The sequence below is a fragment of the Coturnix japonica genome, chromosome 2 (assembly GCF_001577835.2).
Source record: "Coturnix japonica isolate 7356 chromosome 2, Coturnix japonica 2.1, whole genome shotgun sequence".
NCBI lineage: Eukaryota > Metazoa > Chordata > Aves > Galliformes > Phasianidae > Coturnix > Coturnix japonica.
The window spans coordinates 51791440-51810323 of NC_029517.1; the positions used below are offsets into that span (position 1 = coordinate 51791440).

General features: G+C 35.2%; 1 protein-coding gene across 5 annotated transcripts in view; it reads right to left on the reverse strand.

Moving 5' to 3' along the window:
• Nucleotides 1–18884, reverse strand: part of SEMA5A (semaphorin 5A) — a 316527-nt gene that overhangs the window by 98003 nt on the left and 199640 nt on the right. For all 5 annotated transcript variants that reach the window (XM_032442465.1, XM_015854392.2, XM_015854395.2 and 2 more), the window contains one exon: nt 15634–15838. In XM_032442465.1, the coding sequence (XP_032298356.1) occupies nt 15634–15838 (205 nt within the window). The remainder of the gene's footprint in view (nt 1–15633; nt 15839–18884) is intronic.

Sequence of the window (18884 nt, forward strand, 5' to 3'; positions counted from 1 at the left end):
TTGAAGATCACAGAAACAAACAAACAATAAATGCTACGGCTGTCTTCAAAGCAGAAGTCTTTTAGAGGAAAAAGCTGAGATAACTAATATAAAATTGATGTAAACAACATATAATAGTACAAAACCAAAGAAAGCACGAGGTGATTGACGAATATTCTGCTTCTGCAAAAAAAAAAGAAAATATATATATATATATATTTTTTTTTTTTAAATATAAATATATAAATATATAAATATATATAAATCAGAGGTATCTGCATTCTTTCACCACTGGATTCAAAGAAAGCAAAGCAGAACATGCATTTATTTAATTGCAGAAATGTATTCCAACAACAGGAAGTATTAGGTTGCATAATGCTCGACACAGAAAAAAGGGACAGGAACAGCTAATGCCTAGAACAGCTGGTTTTGCTGGAAGGGAAAAATCCAGGCCTTAGGATTAATCAGTCTGTGTGAAATAAAAAAAAAGATGCATATGGTACACAGAATATGAGAGCGTTCAAAGCCTGCTCTTTTTTTTTTTGCTGTTCCTAAAAATAACTTTAAAATTAGTTAAATCATCAGTAAAACATAGATAATTAAAACCTTCATTGTAATCTGTTTTCCCATATGGGGATGAGGTCCAATTTGATCTGTTGCTGAAAGTATCTTTTACATCCAAGTTTCTAATGTATACATGTAGACGTGAATTACAGGAACAGGATTTAGCACACTATAGCCCAAAGGACGAATAAAAGACTGAGCTTAAATTTCTCCACTCTAAAAATTAAAAATGTTATTGCCAAATTTATTACCTCTACATTGATGCAGAAAACAAAAAAAAACACATTTGGATTTTAAAATTCCTCATTTCATTTGCTGAATAGTACTTAAAATATTGTCATATTTTTAAATGTTTCTTATTTACCTCTCATCCTAACTTCAGGAAAAAAAAAAAAAAGTAAACCTCAAACACTGAGTACAGAACTCCTGTGCCTTATCAAGATGCAAATTTCAACTTAAAAAAGTAATTCAGAGCTGTTTTAAATGTTCATATTCTGCCTTTCCATTTGCGATTCACCCATGTTTTAACAATCTGGTCAACATGATTTCTTTTTCTCTATTTTTAAAATATTGATTGATATTATAAAATATGCATGGCAATATTTTTATACAAGACTCACTGAATCTAAAGTGGAGATTAAAAATGTGAAGATACTTTGCTTTGAGTCTTAATAGAAAATGAAAGCTGTCATAGGTGAAAGAAGTTCAACAATAAAGTACTGTGATTGCCTTGCTATTAGAACTCATTATCAGGTTGATGATAACAAGATGATGGCAGATATTAACAGAAATACGTGTACTGAAAACATTAAACTGATTACAGAATCAATTAGCTAAATGTATAACAAAAGCCTCTAAGAAATGAAGCATGTGGAAATACAAAAAGTAGAAGAATTTTGTTGCAATTCCCATATTAAGAGGAGCTGTTCTCTTAATATGGAAATTTATTTTTAAGCATTAGGTTGGCTAAATGGAATGTTGGTAAATTATGGTTGTACCAGAAAGGCTTAACTAAGGTTTCCTTACTCCATTAAACCATCACGGGAGACTAACTTCTGTTGTAGAAAACATTATGCATGCAACTTGGAAAACACATAAATCATTGTACATGGGCATCTAATTAAATTTCAGCAAATTTAATTAACTTAAGTGACAGTAATCTGTGTGATAAGCTTGGTCTTATAAAAGCTAGTATGAATACCACTAAAAATTTCCTGGAACAAAAATGAATACTAAGTACTTTGTGTTACTTGTAGAATATACACACAAATCACTGAGAATCACAGAATCACAGAAGTGTAGGGGTTGGAGATCATCGAGTCCAACCTTCCTGTTAAAGCAGGTTCCCTACAGTAGGTCACACAAGAAAGCATATGGAAAACAGAACAAAAAATAAGTTTGAACTTGAAGGTTTTAGTCCCTTAGGAATTACATAGAAAATCAAGTCCTTTCAAGTTCTGGGCCTACTCCAGAAAGAAATGCAAAGGCTGTATATATGTATACATGCATATAGACACACACAGAATTTCAGAATTTAAACCCAATCATTCTCTTCATCACACCACATTTCAAAGGGCTTTGAATTTCAGAGTTTATTTATAGATTTTTTTCTGTATATACTTGGTCACATTAGAGTACAACATTTTAGGCTGTTAAAGCTTTCAGGAAAACACAGGCACAAACATTGTTCTGTTAATTTGTTCTTAACAAAGAGAAGAGTTAACAAAAGTGAGCAGGGAAGCAAAGATTGCCAAATTTAAGGAATAGCATTTTCCATAAATAATCAATGAAAATCGTCAATTTCCTCTTACACACAGCTCATAACACCCTTAAAATCATACGTTGTTTTCCACTGTCAAGACAATTTGAAAGAAAAAAAGAAGCGTAAAAAATGATACATATATCATTCTAATATATTTTAATAAAAGCTACATGTAAATTATATGAAAAGAGTTCTACCACACATTATTTAATGAATAACAGTTTCAAAGAGCAAATAATTTAGCTTAGTATAAGAGTTAGGAAAACTGGAAGTTTGGCTTTTTCTTTGAAGAGAATTTTGAAAGCAGCAAAAGTAAAATGAAGAAAAAGCCTGAGTCAGAATGTTCTTCTCTGGATAAAAACCCTCCTTTTCTCCAATCAGATTTTTGTATTTATGTTTTCTTGATTTTGTTTTTATTTTGTTTTAGTTCTTAGATGTAACAACAGCAGGTATGGAAGATAACCTATAAGAAATGAGCAGACCATATTTTAGATTTATCTTCCTTATGCCTCCTTCTTATTTTCACTTTCCTATTACATTTCAAATAAATATTGATGCACTTCCTTACACTACTGGAAATTAATTTGATTTAAAGCTGAAATGAGATACATAGTTAATAATGTCTGTCGATGAAAAACTCCAGTGGTCCACTTCATGTCCCAGTCTTTATGTGGAAGAGGTGATTTAATACATTTCCCAGCTATTTAGAAGCTGAAAGGTACTACAGAAGTTGAAACCTATTTGAATACCTTCTGAAATGATTAACAAGAGAAGCTTCTTAATACCCTAGTGGCTATTCCAAGATAAATTCAGTTGCACCTCTGTAACTACAGGAGTTTCTGATAACTCTATGTCAAGATTTAAAATGAATTTTTTTTTATGAAGGGAATATTTATATAATATCCTTCCTACATAGGATATAGAATTACTGCTTCAATGACTCTTTTGATTAAAAAGCACTGATCTAGATACAAGTTATTCCAAAGTCAGGAACTTTCCTCAAACAAAGCCATGTCTTTGGTAGGGGATAAAGCACATGCAATTAATGACAAGCACTGCCCCAAAATTAAATGAAGGCTAAATAATACACATCCAACACATTCTAGAAAACAGTAAGATTACATGATTATTGAAGCTCAATCCCCCCCACTGAAACATACTAAAGTAATTTAGTTTCAGTCCTCTAAACAACACATTTGGAAGTTAACTATCAAAGAAATTCAGGACATATTTTCTTTACCATTTTGCAGAGAGGCTTTTTAAACATAATGCATTCTTTAGAACACCTCTATTCCCTGTAGACTTAATTTCCATGTATTATAATGTATCAAAAACATCACTGAATTTGTAGTTGAATCAGCAACAGCTTCCTCCCTTAATCACAATGCAGTGTTAAATATTTGCTTTTATAAAGGAAATATCAACCACTTCTCAAAGCACAACAGAATGTAAATTGGTGCTATTAAGGTTTCTGCTAGAAGCATTGCCTGTGACTCAAAAAGGTATTCTTTTTGGAAAATAATATAATTTATGCACCATCTTCCATTGGCCCTTTCATGTCTCCTGTTGAACTGGGCGTTAAATGCAGCTCCAGTAAATCTCATTCTAAATTTTTCAGATAAATAGACAATTCATGTTCTAAAGGGAATTTCAGATCCACTTGAGACTAAAATGCAAAGCAAATATCAGCTAAACCAAAGCAGCATGCATTTTTGTATGACTGCATCTACATGCTTTAACCTCTAAAACTTAATTATTTTTCTGCTTCCCCTTGGTCCTTTTTAGAAGCTCAAGCAGGAACCCACATCAAGCAAGAAAACCCTTGTCTTAGACCTCCACATCATTTAAGTCTGTTTCCTGCATATAGAAACGAATATCAAACCAAATCATCTATTTCCTCATCTCGCTAGAGCTCATACAGGCTTGAGACAAATTCTCATCCTCCCTAAACCTAAAACGGATGTTCCACCTTGTATGAAAAAAGGAAACTAAATACTTTCAGTAATCTCAAAATGTATGTATTTTTCATGAATCAAGTTCATTGTCACACCATTATTTACAATTGCTGTTATATTTTCAATCTTACAAGAGATGTTCAGCTCACCAAAGATGTGACAGAGATAAGATGCAAGTTTGTAAAATTTTGTCTGATTTAGAGGAGCTGAAACCGTCTATAAAAAATCATGTATTCAGCTTACTCAGAAGTAAAACATGACTTTAGAATACTTATAAGAAAAAACTATTTCAGGCACAGATCCTTTACAGGCTACCGTGGATGCAAATTCTTTATAACTAAAATTTCAATCTATCTGCTGCATTGCTTTTATTTATACAACATAAAGCATTAGCTATTCTAAACCTTTATGAAGCATTTACTTTTCATGATCTTTGACTTGCAAGATTACTTTATTAGTTTTCAGTGATATAAGTGTTAATAGAGAAAATGTTCTTATGGATTAATTTGGAGACTTGTGAATTCTGGGTTCAATTGGTAGCTTTCTTTCTCTTAAGTCTTCATGTGCGAAACTGGTATTCAGAACAGTAATGCTATCTAAAAGGAGAAAAAACAAACACTTGAAATTTCACTTTTCTGTATAACTGTTTTTATTCAACTATAACAAGGGCTCACTGCAAATACTTTAACAAGTACCTTTTCCCACTGAAGAGTTCAAACCTCTTTTATTATATTGCTTTCTTCCACACTGACCTGATTTGCTGACAAAATCAAAACCAGCGACACACATTTACCTCATTGTCCTTTGATGTACAGAAGATAGCTGAACTAAAACCAGAAAAGTTTCAGCTGCAGCTAAGAAAAACATGAAGTCTCTGAGAGTTGTGATACCACGCATCAGTGAGAAAGAGCATCAAACTGCTAGGAACAGGGAGGGAGATAAGCAATATATACCCAGCCTATGAAAAGCACTTCTCCATTACTGTCAGCAGCTTCTGATGTGATTTTATGTTCTGCAAGAAATAGGTGCCTTTCACATCCTTAGGGAATTTCAGGGAGCACTTTATGCTTATTTAAAAAGGCATCAGAAAAACATTTTAATAGTCTTTACAGTGGAGAATGAAAGCAATGAATCACTTCTCCAGATGAATCCTGGACCTATTTGGTTTGTGGGATAGTGCTGCTTCTCTCAGGCTAGATGAACCATGCATCTGTCTGAGGATGAAACCATTGCCAGGAGGCCTCATCCCCACCTATAGAAGCCTCTTCTCTCCTAGATTAAGAATTCAACAAGGCGGTAGAACAGATGGCTTTGAACTCCAAGAGGAATTTAACCTCAGCTCCTCATACCCCATATGAGTGTGGCTGCCACCAGGATCACAGGCCTTGCGCTGTCATGTTGCCATGTTCACTGAACAGGAAAATCTTATGGACATGTATCAGATTAGCTCAAGGCATGGCTACTCAATCATGTCCCTATACCATATATCACTATATGTATCTCCTTAGTAATGTTACATTCAAATGTGAGCATTCAGTCACATAGTGACACTAACATAGATACTGACATCAGTTTAAAAAATGCTCTTCCTGTAAAGAGGATATGATTCAAACAACAGCATAGCATGAGACTTTAAAGAACTGGGGAACATAATGCTGTTACTCAGGACTTGGCAAAAACATGATTGACAACAATTTCAGGTTTAGCTCTAATGCCCTGTATTCCCTCTCCTCTGTGGAAACATCAGCAAATCTCAGGTATACAGCATGGAGAAGAGGTACAATTCATGACAACACCAAGCATGAAGTCATTGATCATACCAAGTGATCACCTCATGCCACATTTGTATTTAATTTACACAAGCTCTGAATATAAAAATTGCCCAGTAATGCAAGATTTACATGACAAATGAAGACAACGTCCTCACAGAAGGCCAGTACAATTTCACATGAGGCTGGCATGCAAAATGACACATTTTTCCAACTCAGAAAAGCAATGCCAGGTTCAAAATGAAGTAGAACAAATACGAAGACTATGCTCGTGCATCAATCCTGCAGTGAAAATAAAATTTACTTTGTTATTGCCTTTGATCATAATTACTGTATTTGAATCAAACAGATTCTGCCCATTAACATATTTGCAATCAGACTACTTTAACTTTTTAGAAGTCTCAAATATTTTAGTTCCTTGAATATGAATTCTTTTAAGCAAACACATTATAATGAAAAACAAGCATATAGGGATTCCTTCGGTTTTACTTAAAGCGTTCTACCTAGTTTGTGCATTCAGACATAATCTAGTCAGGACTAACTAGACTAAAGTTGAGGTACAGGATTTCTCTTGGGTGGCTGAAGTATGATGAGCAACACTTTTTTGTTCCCAGATATGAAAACATTTTACTTCTTAAGGCCAGTTAGATTACAGCCAAATAGATCCAACATCAACAGTTGAGAAGTGAATAACATATTCTAGAGAATGTCCATTTGGCAATATGTTGTGTTGACAGCCATTCTTGTTTTCATTATCCAACTTTTCTTTTACTAAAAATGACACAGACACAAAAAACTCGAAGCCTTGAGAAAAAGATGGTGGAAGTCATACATAGACTATTGGTTCAGAATGAGAAACATTACACCTGCGTAGAGCTGTCTAGCTCTTATATGCTGGATTCTGAAAAGAAAAAAAGAAATACAGGGCTGCTACTGAATAAAGCAATTCAAAATTAAAATTAAAAATAATAATAACAAATAAATGAATGAATAATAAAGTCTATGTTAAATTCCCAGGAGATTATTCTCAGGAAGAGAAAGCATTCTAGCTTAGGAAAGACATGCCAAAATATTTAATGAGTGGATAGGACTTATCAGATAGCAGAGATAAGTCCCACTAAAGAAAAGCATAACCTCTTGCTAAAATAGTAGAAGAGATAATAAGCATAGTTATTAGTTGCAAGATGAAATGGTTGTTACGATTTATGGCCTGCTATCTGAAACGCAGCAGCAATGAAGTATGCAATGCTACACACAAAAGACAAAATTACTATGGAATACAGACCCTGGATCATCGCCAGTCTTCCAAAGTTGAGATGTATCAACTCTGATTGGATCTGACTGGACTGGGAGAGCTTACTGCTCCTATTACTTTTTATTGCTTTCCCATTGTGCCACCACAATTATAAATATCTTGTAATACCCCAAACATGCTATGAATATAAGTTTTCCCACTGAATAAATTTTCCAGTACCCAGATCAAAGAAGCATTTACATGCACAAGTGGAGAAAACTGTTTCTCAGATAATAGCTCACTATAAACCTCGCCTAATTGCTTAACTGAGTTGTATGTGGCTATTTTCACTGAAGTACAGAAAGACAAATAACTTCTGTACCAATCCAGAAGCATCATAAACTTGGCTGACTAGAGTGAGTCAAGGATTCTCCTCTACTCAAACACATTTACAGTTTGAATGGTGCCTGTATGTCCCTGACCACAGTGGAGCCAAGTTCAGTACAAATTCTGTATGACATACATGTTAAGTCAGCAGCATTTTCAGCATAAAGGACAGCTTTTGTTTGGAAACAAAACAAAAGACTGATGCTGCCTCTCATTTCTTAATAATAGAATGTGAGTTAGGAAGTAAATGGATAAGAGATAGCAACAAACTTAGATTACAACAAAAACAAAATTAGAGACATGAACCTAAAACCTCTTCCCAGAAGATTTTCTCTAAAACATTAAAGCAGTAATAGCCATGGTATACACCATAAATAGTCATATTATATTCTTTTTATTACAGCCTAGGAAGCGGGACATTTGGCCATAATGAAATATTGGCTTTTATCTCCTCAACAGGTGATCTAATTGCTACATTTGTTGTGTTCATTCTATTCCTTCTGAAGGTGTGAAGCTACATTTCGAAGATTCATGAGATAAGAAAAACAAAAAAATAAATTAAAAGGACTCTATGCAAATGACTTTTACCAAGTGACTTGATATAGTAAAATGCAGACAGAGACTACTTTTTTGTAAACCTGTCTGCCAAGTTACACGACACATCACAGAAAAGCCATATTTCTGGGAATATCATATCTATATGTTATGATCACTCTTCAATGTCATGGAACAAAGAGAAGGATGTATTTATTCAGAAGTTCTTTACCATATGAAAAGATGCCATATCGTTTGACCAGAGATGAATAAACATAATAACAAACAAACAAACCAAATACCATTGTGAGAAAAAATAAACAACAAAAAAGTCCCAAATGCTGATTGCTAGTGACAGTGTTTGTATTTGCTTAGTTGAAGCATTTGTATTCGTTCAGTTTTACTGTGAAAAGTGTGGGAGAATGAAGGAGCTCACAAATGCGAGAAAGAGAGTTCAATAGAATATTCTGCCTAATAATTGCTTTACTCAACGTGCACACTGAACACCATACATATGACATTATCATACTTGTAATCCTGCATGCCCTTTTTCTAAGGGTAAAAGAGGAGTCTTATGTTTGGTTTGAACATTTTTGATTAAATATACTGATTTCTTCTATAGTTGTCAGGGGTTCACTGAGTGACTCTCAGTCATGTCCACCTTAAATGTAAGGCTTTCTCAAAGCAAAAAGCCTTGCAGAATACTCTGCAGATTTTTACAATGCTCAGTAATATGTCACATTGACTAATCCCTTCTGAAATGTTGTACATAGCCAAGCCCCTTCCTCCCCACATCTCTCAGTAAGGATCCTGATCACTAACTACATACTCACACAAGAGTTGGTTACCGGCTGAACCTCCCTGGGATAAGCCCCTGTATCAGCTTCATCTGGAAGCAAATCTGACTTCCAGTGGCAGCACCAAGGTGCCCACACCATGTGTTCTTTAGATGTTTATTTACAGTCTGTATCTAATAGAGCTGGGCAATCATTAAAACACAATGATAACTATGGATAGAAGAAAAGGCTGCTCCTATTTAAATTTGTCCCATGGGAACAGAATACAAATGTCATCTATTTGCAGCAAGTAATTCATGAATGTGCTGTCAAAAATACCAACAAACTATCGGAGCAAACACAAGCAACAAACTAATCAAAATCATGACCTATTTATGAGTTGATTATAATAAGGAAAACTGACTACAAATAAGTGGTGGGTAATTTGTTCTCTCATGTAAGTTGCTGTCAATGAATAATTTAACCAGTTCTAGATACAGTCATCTACTTATTAAGAAACCTCCTCAGGTCTTACTGGAGCTGGCAGAATGATAGATCTCTATAAAAAGTGAAAAAGCCAAGGGAAATCAGTACTCCTGAACATCTATAATGTGAGGTTTGATTCTATAGAGCTAAATAGTATCATCTGTAGCCTGAACTTCCAGCATGGTCATTTTAACAATGGTAACATTTTAAAACAACAATTCCCAGTACAGGCGACACAATACACAAGGCAGCAGTAAATCAGTTTTTCTGTGTTTAAATAGAATCATAGAATAGACTCACTCAGGTTGGAAAAGACCTTTAAGATCACCAAGTTCAACCACAACCCAGCCATACTACCCTAACAATCAACCCTCCACTAATATTTATTTATTTATTTGTTTGTTTGTTTGTTTATTTATTTATTTATTTTAAGTTTAAAGATTAATAACACAAAATACTAATTCAGGTAGGGTTTTCTTTCATCAGTACTAACATTCACTGTAGAAGGAGCATAGAATAGGGTTATTTATCTTATGATTTACTGCTCAATTTCTTAAATAGCATTCAAGTTCGTTGTGTTACCGTTATGACTCGTGTCTTCCAAGGTGCACCATTTCTAGAAGGAAGAGAAACTGACGACTGTCTATGCTTCAAGCCTCTTAAAATAATAATGCAAAAGTCCAGATAGGTAAGTTCAGAGAACTCGATTTGGAAATGTTGCAATGGAGTTTTACAACTGGGTAAAAGCATGCCATGTCTTTGTCTAGGAAAGTCAGAAGAAACACAGCAACTGTGGCTTTTATTACAACAGATGAGAAAGAGTTTTAACACCCTCTGATTATTGCCTGCTGCAGTGCATATGCCCCATTATCCATCTGCACTCTGATTTATCCTGCTGCTCTGTTTCCAAACTAGAACATATTAATATATACAAATAGCCCACTACACTTTCACACTTGAATTGTGACTCAAATTACAACTACTTGATCATCATTAGGATTGCATTTATGCTGTAGTTTCTAGATTAAAAAGATGCTTCTCAAACTAAAAGAAAATGTATATAGCTTCTTTCAACAAAAACTATCTGCAGATTACTTCTCAGTTGCAACACACCTGAAATAAAACACTCAGAAATGCCACCAGTTCCAAAGAAATCAAGCTCTGTAGCTCTCTTCACCAGGTATGAAATATGTATAAGCTTTGCTTATAATTTTAAGGTTCATAGCTTCACACTTACCATGTTATGACCTTGTGCACACTAAATAAGAAAGCATACTTTGATCAGTACCTGCAGTCTGCCAGGAAAATTATAATACTTCATGCAAAAAAAATTAAGCAAAAATACACATATATTGGAATCTTGGAATAGGATGGTCCCTAACAGATTATGTGGTGCATTGTTAAAAAAAAAAAAGGAAAAGAAAAAAAAGAAAAAGAGAAAAAAAAAAAAACAGGCAAAAAAAGACAGTATTGTAAGCAGAAAAATCAAATCATCAAACCATCTAGTAAGACACACCAGAGAAATACAAACTGTTTTGACTGCATATCCAAAATGAGCATCATTAATCATTTCATGAGATAAGGACTAATTTCTGGTAAATCTACAATATCAGCAAGGGCTACAACAACAAAAAAATGTTACATTTGTGTAGATTTACTACCTGTTATTCCCCCACTGAAGACAAAATGTAAAGAAATATCCATCTGCATCATCAAAAACCACCTTTTGAAATTTCTTTTTATAATTATTTTCATAACTATTGCTGTATGCGTCTAACCAGAGCTGCTTTTTATCATTACTCTCTGCAATGCTATGCACAATTTCAGGTCTAAAGATGAAAAAAAATACAACCTTCCAAAACTTCTTGTACAACTTCTGTTCTGAACTATTATAGTCATCTTTAAACTTCAAAACAAACCCATCTTTATGGCATAAAAATTCAGGCTTAGTTCAGTGAACAGACCATTCTTTAGAGATATGCAGCACAGCCAACAGTAAATATTTCTCCAGGTTTCAGTAGGTCTTTATAAGGTAGCCATGCCCTAGTTTTATCAATGCTAAAATATAAATTACCATAATCAAGATCCACCAATGGGCACATATGATTTATGTACAGGATACAGAGGGCACATCCTCAGCCCACTGAGCAATGTTCAGAGAAAATGGACATTTTTCCACAGCTTTTAAAATATGCTCTTGAATTTATTTATTTTTTCCCATAATGCCAGTATATTTTCTAAAGATTTTGCTCTCATTGCATTGCAGTACCCTGTTCTCTGACAAATGCTCTGGAGACCTTTGTATTTTGGCAAGGTTTTAATCACAAGACACCTAGGCATACAAATTGAAAGGGAAAAATAAAAGGGAGAAAGAAATGAAAAGTGAGAGAAGATCCAAGCACACAAAACTGTGATATATGGAATATCATTTTGCTTTAAGCTTTCTCCAATTAAGAAAGAAGTAATGTTTTTTAAACTTAGAGTGTTGTCAGAATATTGATCATTCAGTAGCCTGCTTTACTTTTAGTCTGGTATTAGAGATGAGTCTTAGTTCAGAACTTCCCTTAGTACTATCCTTGACTTTCCTTTCTGAAACATTGAAAAATGTTTCAGGGCTTTCTCTGCTTGACCAAAGTTAGAAGTGCTATGTTTTTTCTAAGTAAAAGAAAATGAGCATGAATCAATATATTCCTTCTTTCTCTGTCAGAAGGCAGTGCAGCTGAAGATTAAGATGTGTTTCCAAAGCAGTAAAATATATTTTAGATACCAGCAGTAGATGTTAAATCCCAGCACATCAGAATCTTTAGCAAAATGATGACTTGGCAGAGGTTTAAGAAATGAAGACTGTTGACACAGCAGATTAATACATTTGTATGTTTACTCACAGTTTCTTCTCTTGTAATATTATCCCTATTTAAGGCTTAATGAAACTAGATTACACTATTAATACTGTCAGGGTTATTATCCACTGTAATATTTGTATTCTGATAACAAGGTGGATAGGCAGGTGAACGTGAGATGGAGGAAGAAAGAATTTTCTCTTAACTTGTGCCCACCTGATTCAAAGAATGAGATTTTGCATTGATTAACAAAGACAGTAGAGTGTTCATTTGTATTCAAACCAATATATATGTTTACCTTTCCACTGAATCAGCTTTGTGAATTTTAAGAGACAATTTTGTAAGAATGTTGTGATGAATTACAATTACAAAAGTTATGCAGAGTACATCTCACACCGTATGGGTTGGATCCATCCTGCCTTATGCCGTTAGGCATAAACTCCCTACCACCAGAATCCTGGAGCTGAATGAATTTCCCTTTTAGCACCAAGTAGTGCAGTTTAGCCCAAACAATTTGATACCATGGTATATGAAAAAACAAACAAACAAACAAACAAACACAACAACAAACAATTCGGGTTGAGAGGAATAGCATGAAACTTATTTCCAAGCTCCTGCTCAAAGAAGAGCTAATTATAGAAACAACTGGGTGGCTGCATGGTCTTGAAATCCTACCAAAATCAAGGCTCTGCACCTCTGTAGTAGCAGCCCCCACTATCAGTACAAGCTGCCAAAAAGAACTTGAGAGTATCGGTGGCTGGCAAACAGGACATGAGCCAGCAGTGTGCCCTTGCAGCCCAGAAAGCCAGCTGTATCCTGGGCTGCCTCAAAAGAAGAATGGCAAGCAGGGCAAGGGAGGTGATCCTGCCCCTCTGCTCTGACCTGGTGATATCTCACCTGGAGTACTGTGTCTAGATGTGGAGTCCTCAGTACAAGAGAGGCACAGACCTGTTGGAGCGCATCCAGAGAAGGACCACAAGAATGATCTAATGGATGGAACACCTCTCCTACAAGGACAAGCTGAGAGAGCTGGGTCTGTTCAGAGAAAAGAAGGCTCTGTGGTGACCTGATAGTGGCCTTTCAGTATATAAAGGGAGGTTATAAGAAAGAAGGAAAAGGGTCTTGAGCAGTATATACTGTGATAGGAGAAGGGGAAATGGTTTCAAACTGAAAAAAAGGAAGATTTAGATTGGCTATGATGAAGTTTTTTACAGTGAGGGTGGTGAGGCACTGGAACAGATGCCCAGAGATAGGGAGGATGTCTTGTCCCTGGACACATTTGAGATCTGGCTTGGGGAGATCTGAGCAACCTGATCTAGCTGTACTGTCCTTGTTCATTGCAGAGAAGATGTTGTAGATGAAGTGAGTATTAATAGTCATTGGAAAATAAAGCTTAGTTCCTATGCTTAATTGAGGGGGCACACAGAAGGAATATGAACACAAATCACTGCCATTGGGTGAATTCAAAATGAAACAGAATTCACTTTGTCAATAAAATTTTCTTAACATTATATAGTTAGTATGTTTCTTCCTCTTACAGTTTCTAACCTCCATACAGCATATACTTTATGATTACATCAAAGCATGTACTAGTGACAAACTAAAGATTCAGCTACCAGAATATCCTATTTCCATGACTGACTGAAAATGGTGGAACAGAGAAGAATGAAATTGCATGGAAATTCTACATGACAAGGAACATACAAGCACTGTCTTAGCAGCAACAAAGATGCATTAAAAAAACCTAGAAGTTTTATTGAACACAATTTATTAATGAACCATGAAGCTTGAAATTTTACATCCTCGCTTACTGAGTAAGACACGAAAGAAAACACAGTGAGGAAATCTGAAAACTGAAGTCAATCAGAATTATGACAAATTATTTCTTACTCAATGTTACCATTACAATATAAATATCCTACAATGTACTGATAAATATAAAACCAATGAAGTACATGTTTCTGTCAGGAAACTGCTACAAAACAAACAGCATTTGGAAGAAACATGATTTCACTTAAAATGCTATGCTTTACCAACTGGCAAGTTGTTTTGACTACAACTGGATGAATTTAAATAAAGTTTTAACTTATTAAAAGCTTTCATATTACTGCTCAACTTTCATGCAGTAAAATGTAAAAACTTTACCTATTAAGTAAACACTGTCTCATCAAAATGAACCAAATTATTCTAAAATTTCTTCAGTCTGAAAAGATGCAATCATCTCTGAAAAGCATTGCATCCTGTTTTCAGGGGAAAAATAAATCATATATTTAACCACAATGCAAATTCTTCTCATGTTCTTGATAAGTTATAAGTTATGGATATACAATTTTCATCAGTAAGTCATGATTTAAGTGATTCAAATGATTGATCCAGTTTCTATTGAACTGATGACAAATTTGAAATTTACTTCATTGATTGCAAGATCAAAGAACTTGCTGCTTACCATCTTTTTTCTCCTGCTGATTAACTGAGTCCTTCTTTAAATTTTCCATATTTAGTGCCTACTCACTATGAAATGGAAAATGCACACTAGCAAACCATTCCTTAGATGAACTATCCCCTACTAAGTATGTGAGAACTATGTTTTTTGTCACAACACAAACGTGTTGCTTTAATCTAACATTTCTATCTCAGGGACATCCTTGTTTGGCATAAACAGTTTAACACATTCAGTGTTTTTCAGAAGCTTAAATGAATTTTTGAGTCTAGAAAGTAATATTTCTAACCAAGCCAATTTTAGATATAAGACTATTTTTCTTTCATTACTAGAGTTTAGATGAGTTATCTATAAATGGAAAAACAATAACACAGAGTTTAGAAAATGCTTAGGAATGGATGACTTAAATGTGCAACGAAAAGGAAAGATAATATTTTTTAGCAGAAGAGTCAGAAATAGCAATAGCAGTAATTGCATTTGTTATATGAGTTCTTTTTACCTCAGAGGGTTCTAAAACAACACATGAACCTTGAGTGAGGATGTAACCTGAACTACATAAAAGGATGAAAGAGAAACTTGTGAATTCATGTTTGTGGAATTTCTAGCCATTCATTTTCTTGATAGTTTGTAAACTTTATGCTTTCAAAGTAGAACAGGAAACACAAACTAACATATGAGTCCAAAATATAATATAAAAAAAGACACTGCAAACTGCTGGTCTCTTCTGCTCATAAGATATAGAAGACAGAATTCATGCTGCCAAAAAGAAAAACAAACAAAAACAAAAAACACAGTAGAACACCAGCCTATTCAAGGTGCTATACATATTCCAAAACTGATTTGAAGACCGTTAAAACTTCAGAGACCTCAAACTTTTTCAGTTATTACAGCAACGTAAAGTTCATACCTGTGGCAAGATAAATGATATGGAAGAGCATGTCCTTGCCCTGAACAACATCCACAACCACGTGAGAAAATCGGCTGTTGTCTTCCATGAAGTACGGAACTGGAATAACTGGTTGGACAACCTCATGCATTAGGAAGAATTTTTGAGCATCTTGAAGATTTCTCTCAGTCAGGTTCACATACAAACCCTGGTCCATGGTGCCACACTGCAAATACAGAATAATGTCACCATATGCCTCAACAGTACCTTAAGTTTTACTCTTTCAATTACAGCATAAGAACATAAGTTTTAAAACTGTGCATCATAGATACACTCTGTAATGACACATGACAGTCATTTTCTGGTGCTAATCAGTGTGTCCACACAGTGGCTTAAGAAGCTTCACTTTCCTGAGGCAGTACTAAGGGTACTCCCTAATTCCAAACAAGATAAAAGGGCATCAGAATGAGCACAGGTGGGCTATAGTAATGTTTGACTCTAACTTACATCCACAGAGTACGAAAGAGAAAAGCTGCCACCAATTTTTTTTTTCCAGAATTTACACAGACACAGTGCTAAAGGCATTACAAATTTTCATATGAAAACCCATGACCTACCACAGGCAGTCTGACAGAAATCCCAAGTCACAGCCTTATGTATAGTTCTATAAACTTCTTCAGACTCTGTGTGCATTTAGCACACAGAATGGACTGTGCAGAGCTCTCACTATAAATCAAACTACAAATGTTATCCATTGCCATGATACTTTTGCTTTGTAATTGGTCACATATATCTGGAAACTATACTAATATTTGAGAGCAGAGAGAAAGTCCAAGCATAAATAAGCAAAACAAAATAAGCAGCAATTGATTTTAACATCTTTCTGTTTAGGTCTTCAGCTAACTGAGGACAGGAGATAGATGCTCAGCCCATTTGAGTACGTAAACATTTCCATGTTTATTTAAATATTATTGCATCAGAGAAGTAAAACATTACTTCTCTACATTTATCAAACAGTGACGTGAAAGAGATACTCTAATAACTTTTACTCTGTTCTACTATGTCATAAATGATACTATGAATTGCAGCATGAACTAAATAAAATCAGCTGCAAAATTCTACCAGTTATTTTTCATCACTGGCATATTATCAATCTGAAATTAAGCTCCAAATACACAACCTTAAAAATAATAATAATAATAATTAAAAAAACTTCAATCAATTATTCCTTAATGAAAGAACCTATGATGAGGCAAGACAGTTAATCAACAGGGAACAACCACTTTTTTTTTTTTTTTTTTTGCTTTGTGAGTACCCCCAATTTCAAGTCAGTGAAAAAATTAGGCAAGTGTGCCAAAGAAGAATTTATCTGAATGTATCAAGCTAGAAAGATTCCAGCTAGAATGCTTATAGTACACTGTCCTTGGTCTTACAATTGAAAATGTCCCCTGTAAAGAGAAAGTAAGCTCTGGAGAAAAACAGTGTTTTTAAGGACTGGGACTTCAATGGTATTCCAGTCTGGAAAATGTTTGATTTAATATAACCCAGGCTTGGAAATACAGCATGTGATGTAACTATCACCACCCAGAAGTAGTCTTCCTTCACAAACACATCCTTCTGTCTCTTAATGCTGAGCAGCTGAATGCTCTGAGGATAAATCAAATTCAGAGACTGCACAAACAGAACTTCAAGTATTTTACCATAACTACACTACAAAAGAAAAGACCTCCTTTTGGGAAAGGAAACAAGTGGTTCAGCCAATGTACATATCCACTCTCCATGCAATATGTATTCTAGAGTACTGTGGAGTCATAAAAAATGGTTATATCTAGCTATGTGCATTAGACTAGCTTCTGGTACATGTCAGCACTGCGTTTATGAAGCCAGAAATCTGACAGAAAGTTCAAATGAATAAAAGATAGCACCTGTGAAAAAAACAGAAGTTTGGCATCGCTAATGATACCTAGAGATCAGTTAACATGAATTGGCTTCAATACTGTGTTGTAAAAGGCCATGTTACAGCTCTTAAAACAAGCGCTGGCCTGCAAAACTGTTCTGTGAGATCTGATACAACCACTGCTGCTCTTCTTGTAAATTTGATAAAGAAAGTACCAGCCATATCATAATCATCCAGACTACCCAAGCAAGGAATTTCAGCACCTCTATGCCTGTACTGGGAGCTAAAGATGAGTACTGGCAGTATAGTACAGACTCAGACTGTTTTTACATTGCCATTAGACAGTCTGTTTCTTTTGCATGTATCATTCGGTATGGGATGCTCCCACAATAATTACTAATGCATTAGTAAAGGTTTTGAAAGCAGAGATGAATGACTTGCACTGGAGTTGCACTTAGAAAGAAGGTAAGATGTATACAAACAAACCTTTCTTCAGGATTCTGCAAAATGCAAGAAGTTATGAACAGATACAGCCTGTTTCTGCAATATGGCTTAATTTAATAGTGTTCTGTCACTTGAAGATAGCACCAAATTCAGACCAAGTAACAAGGCCCAGTCTTGTAATTCAGAGCAAATTTAGTGCCTTATTTTCCTTTGTTTGCATAAATCAGAAAGTAGCTAAAGCTACCTGCAGTCCCTACTGGGTAGTTCTGTTTCATACCTACAAAGATCTCATGACCCTTAACAAGGAGGTGGGGAAGGTTGTTAAATAAGCAGAATTGAATTTCTGAAATCATAGACTGAGATTAGGAGACAGGCCTACAGAGGAGCAGGACAGACCCTGCGGCTCATGGCAACCACACAGAACAGATCTCCATGTGCAGCCATGGGAAGGGTGGCATTGTGAGAGGGAGCCACATGGAGCAGAGGCAGAGAGTGACCATGGAGGAGCGGCAGAGATGAAGTGTTATGGACTGACCACAGCCCCAGTTTGCCTGTTCCCCTGACCTACCCAGGAGAAGAAAGTTGAAGAGAGTGGATGGGGAAAGGTGATTTTAGTTCACTTTCTGTTTCTCGTGGCTAGACTGTCAGTAGTTGGCATTAAATCCAATTATTGTCCTGATTCTGACTCTGTTTAGCCTATGATGGTAACTAGTGAGTAATCTCCTTGTCTTTGTCTCAACCCACGAATTTTTAACATCACACATTCCTCCCCCTGTCTCACTGAAAAAAGGGAATAACAGAGTGGCGGTGTGGTGCTTAGCTACCTACCTAGCAGGGCTCATTCACAACAAATGGCTATGCGCTTACCATAAATATTCCTTTCCTTTTGTTAAGAATTTCCACTGACTGACTCTCTTTGAACTAATTAGTT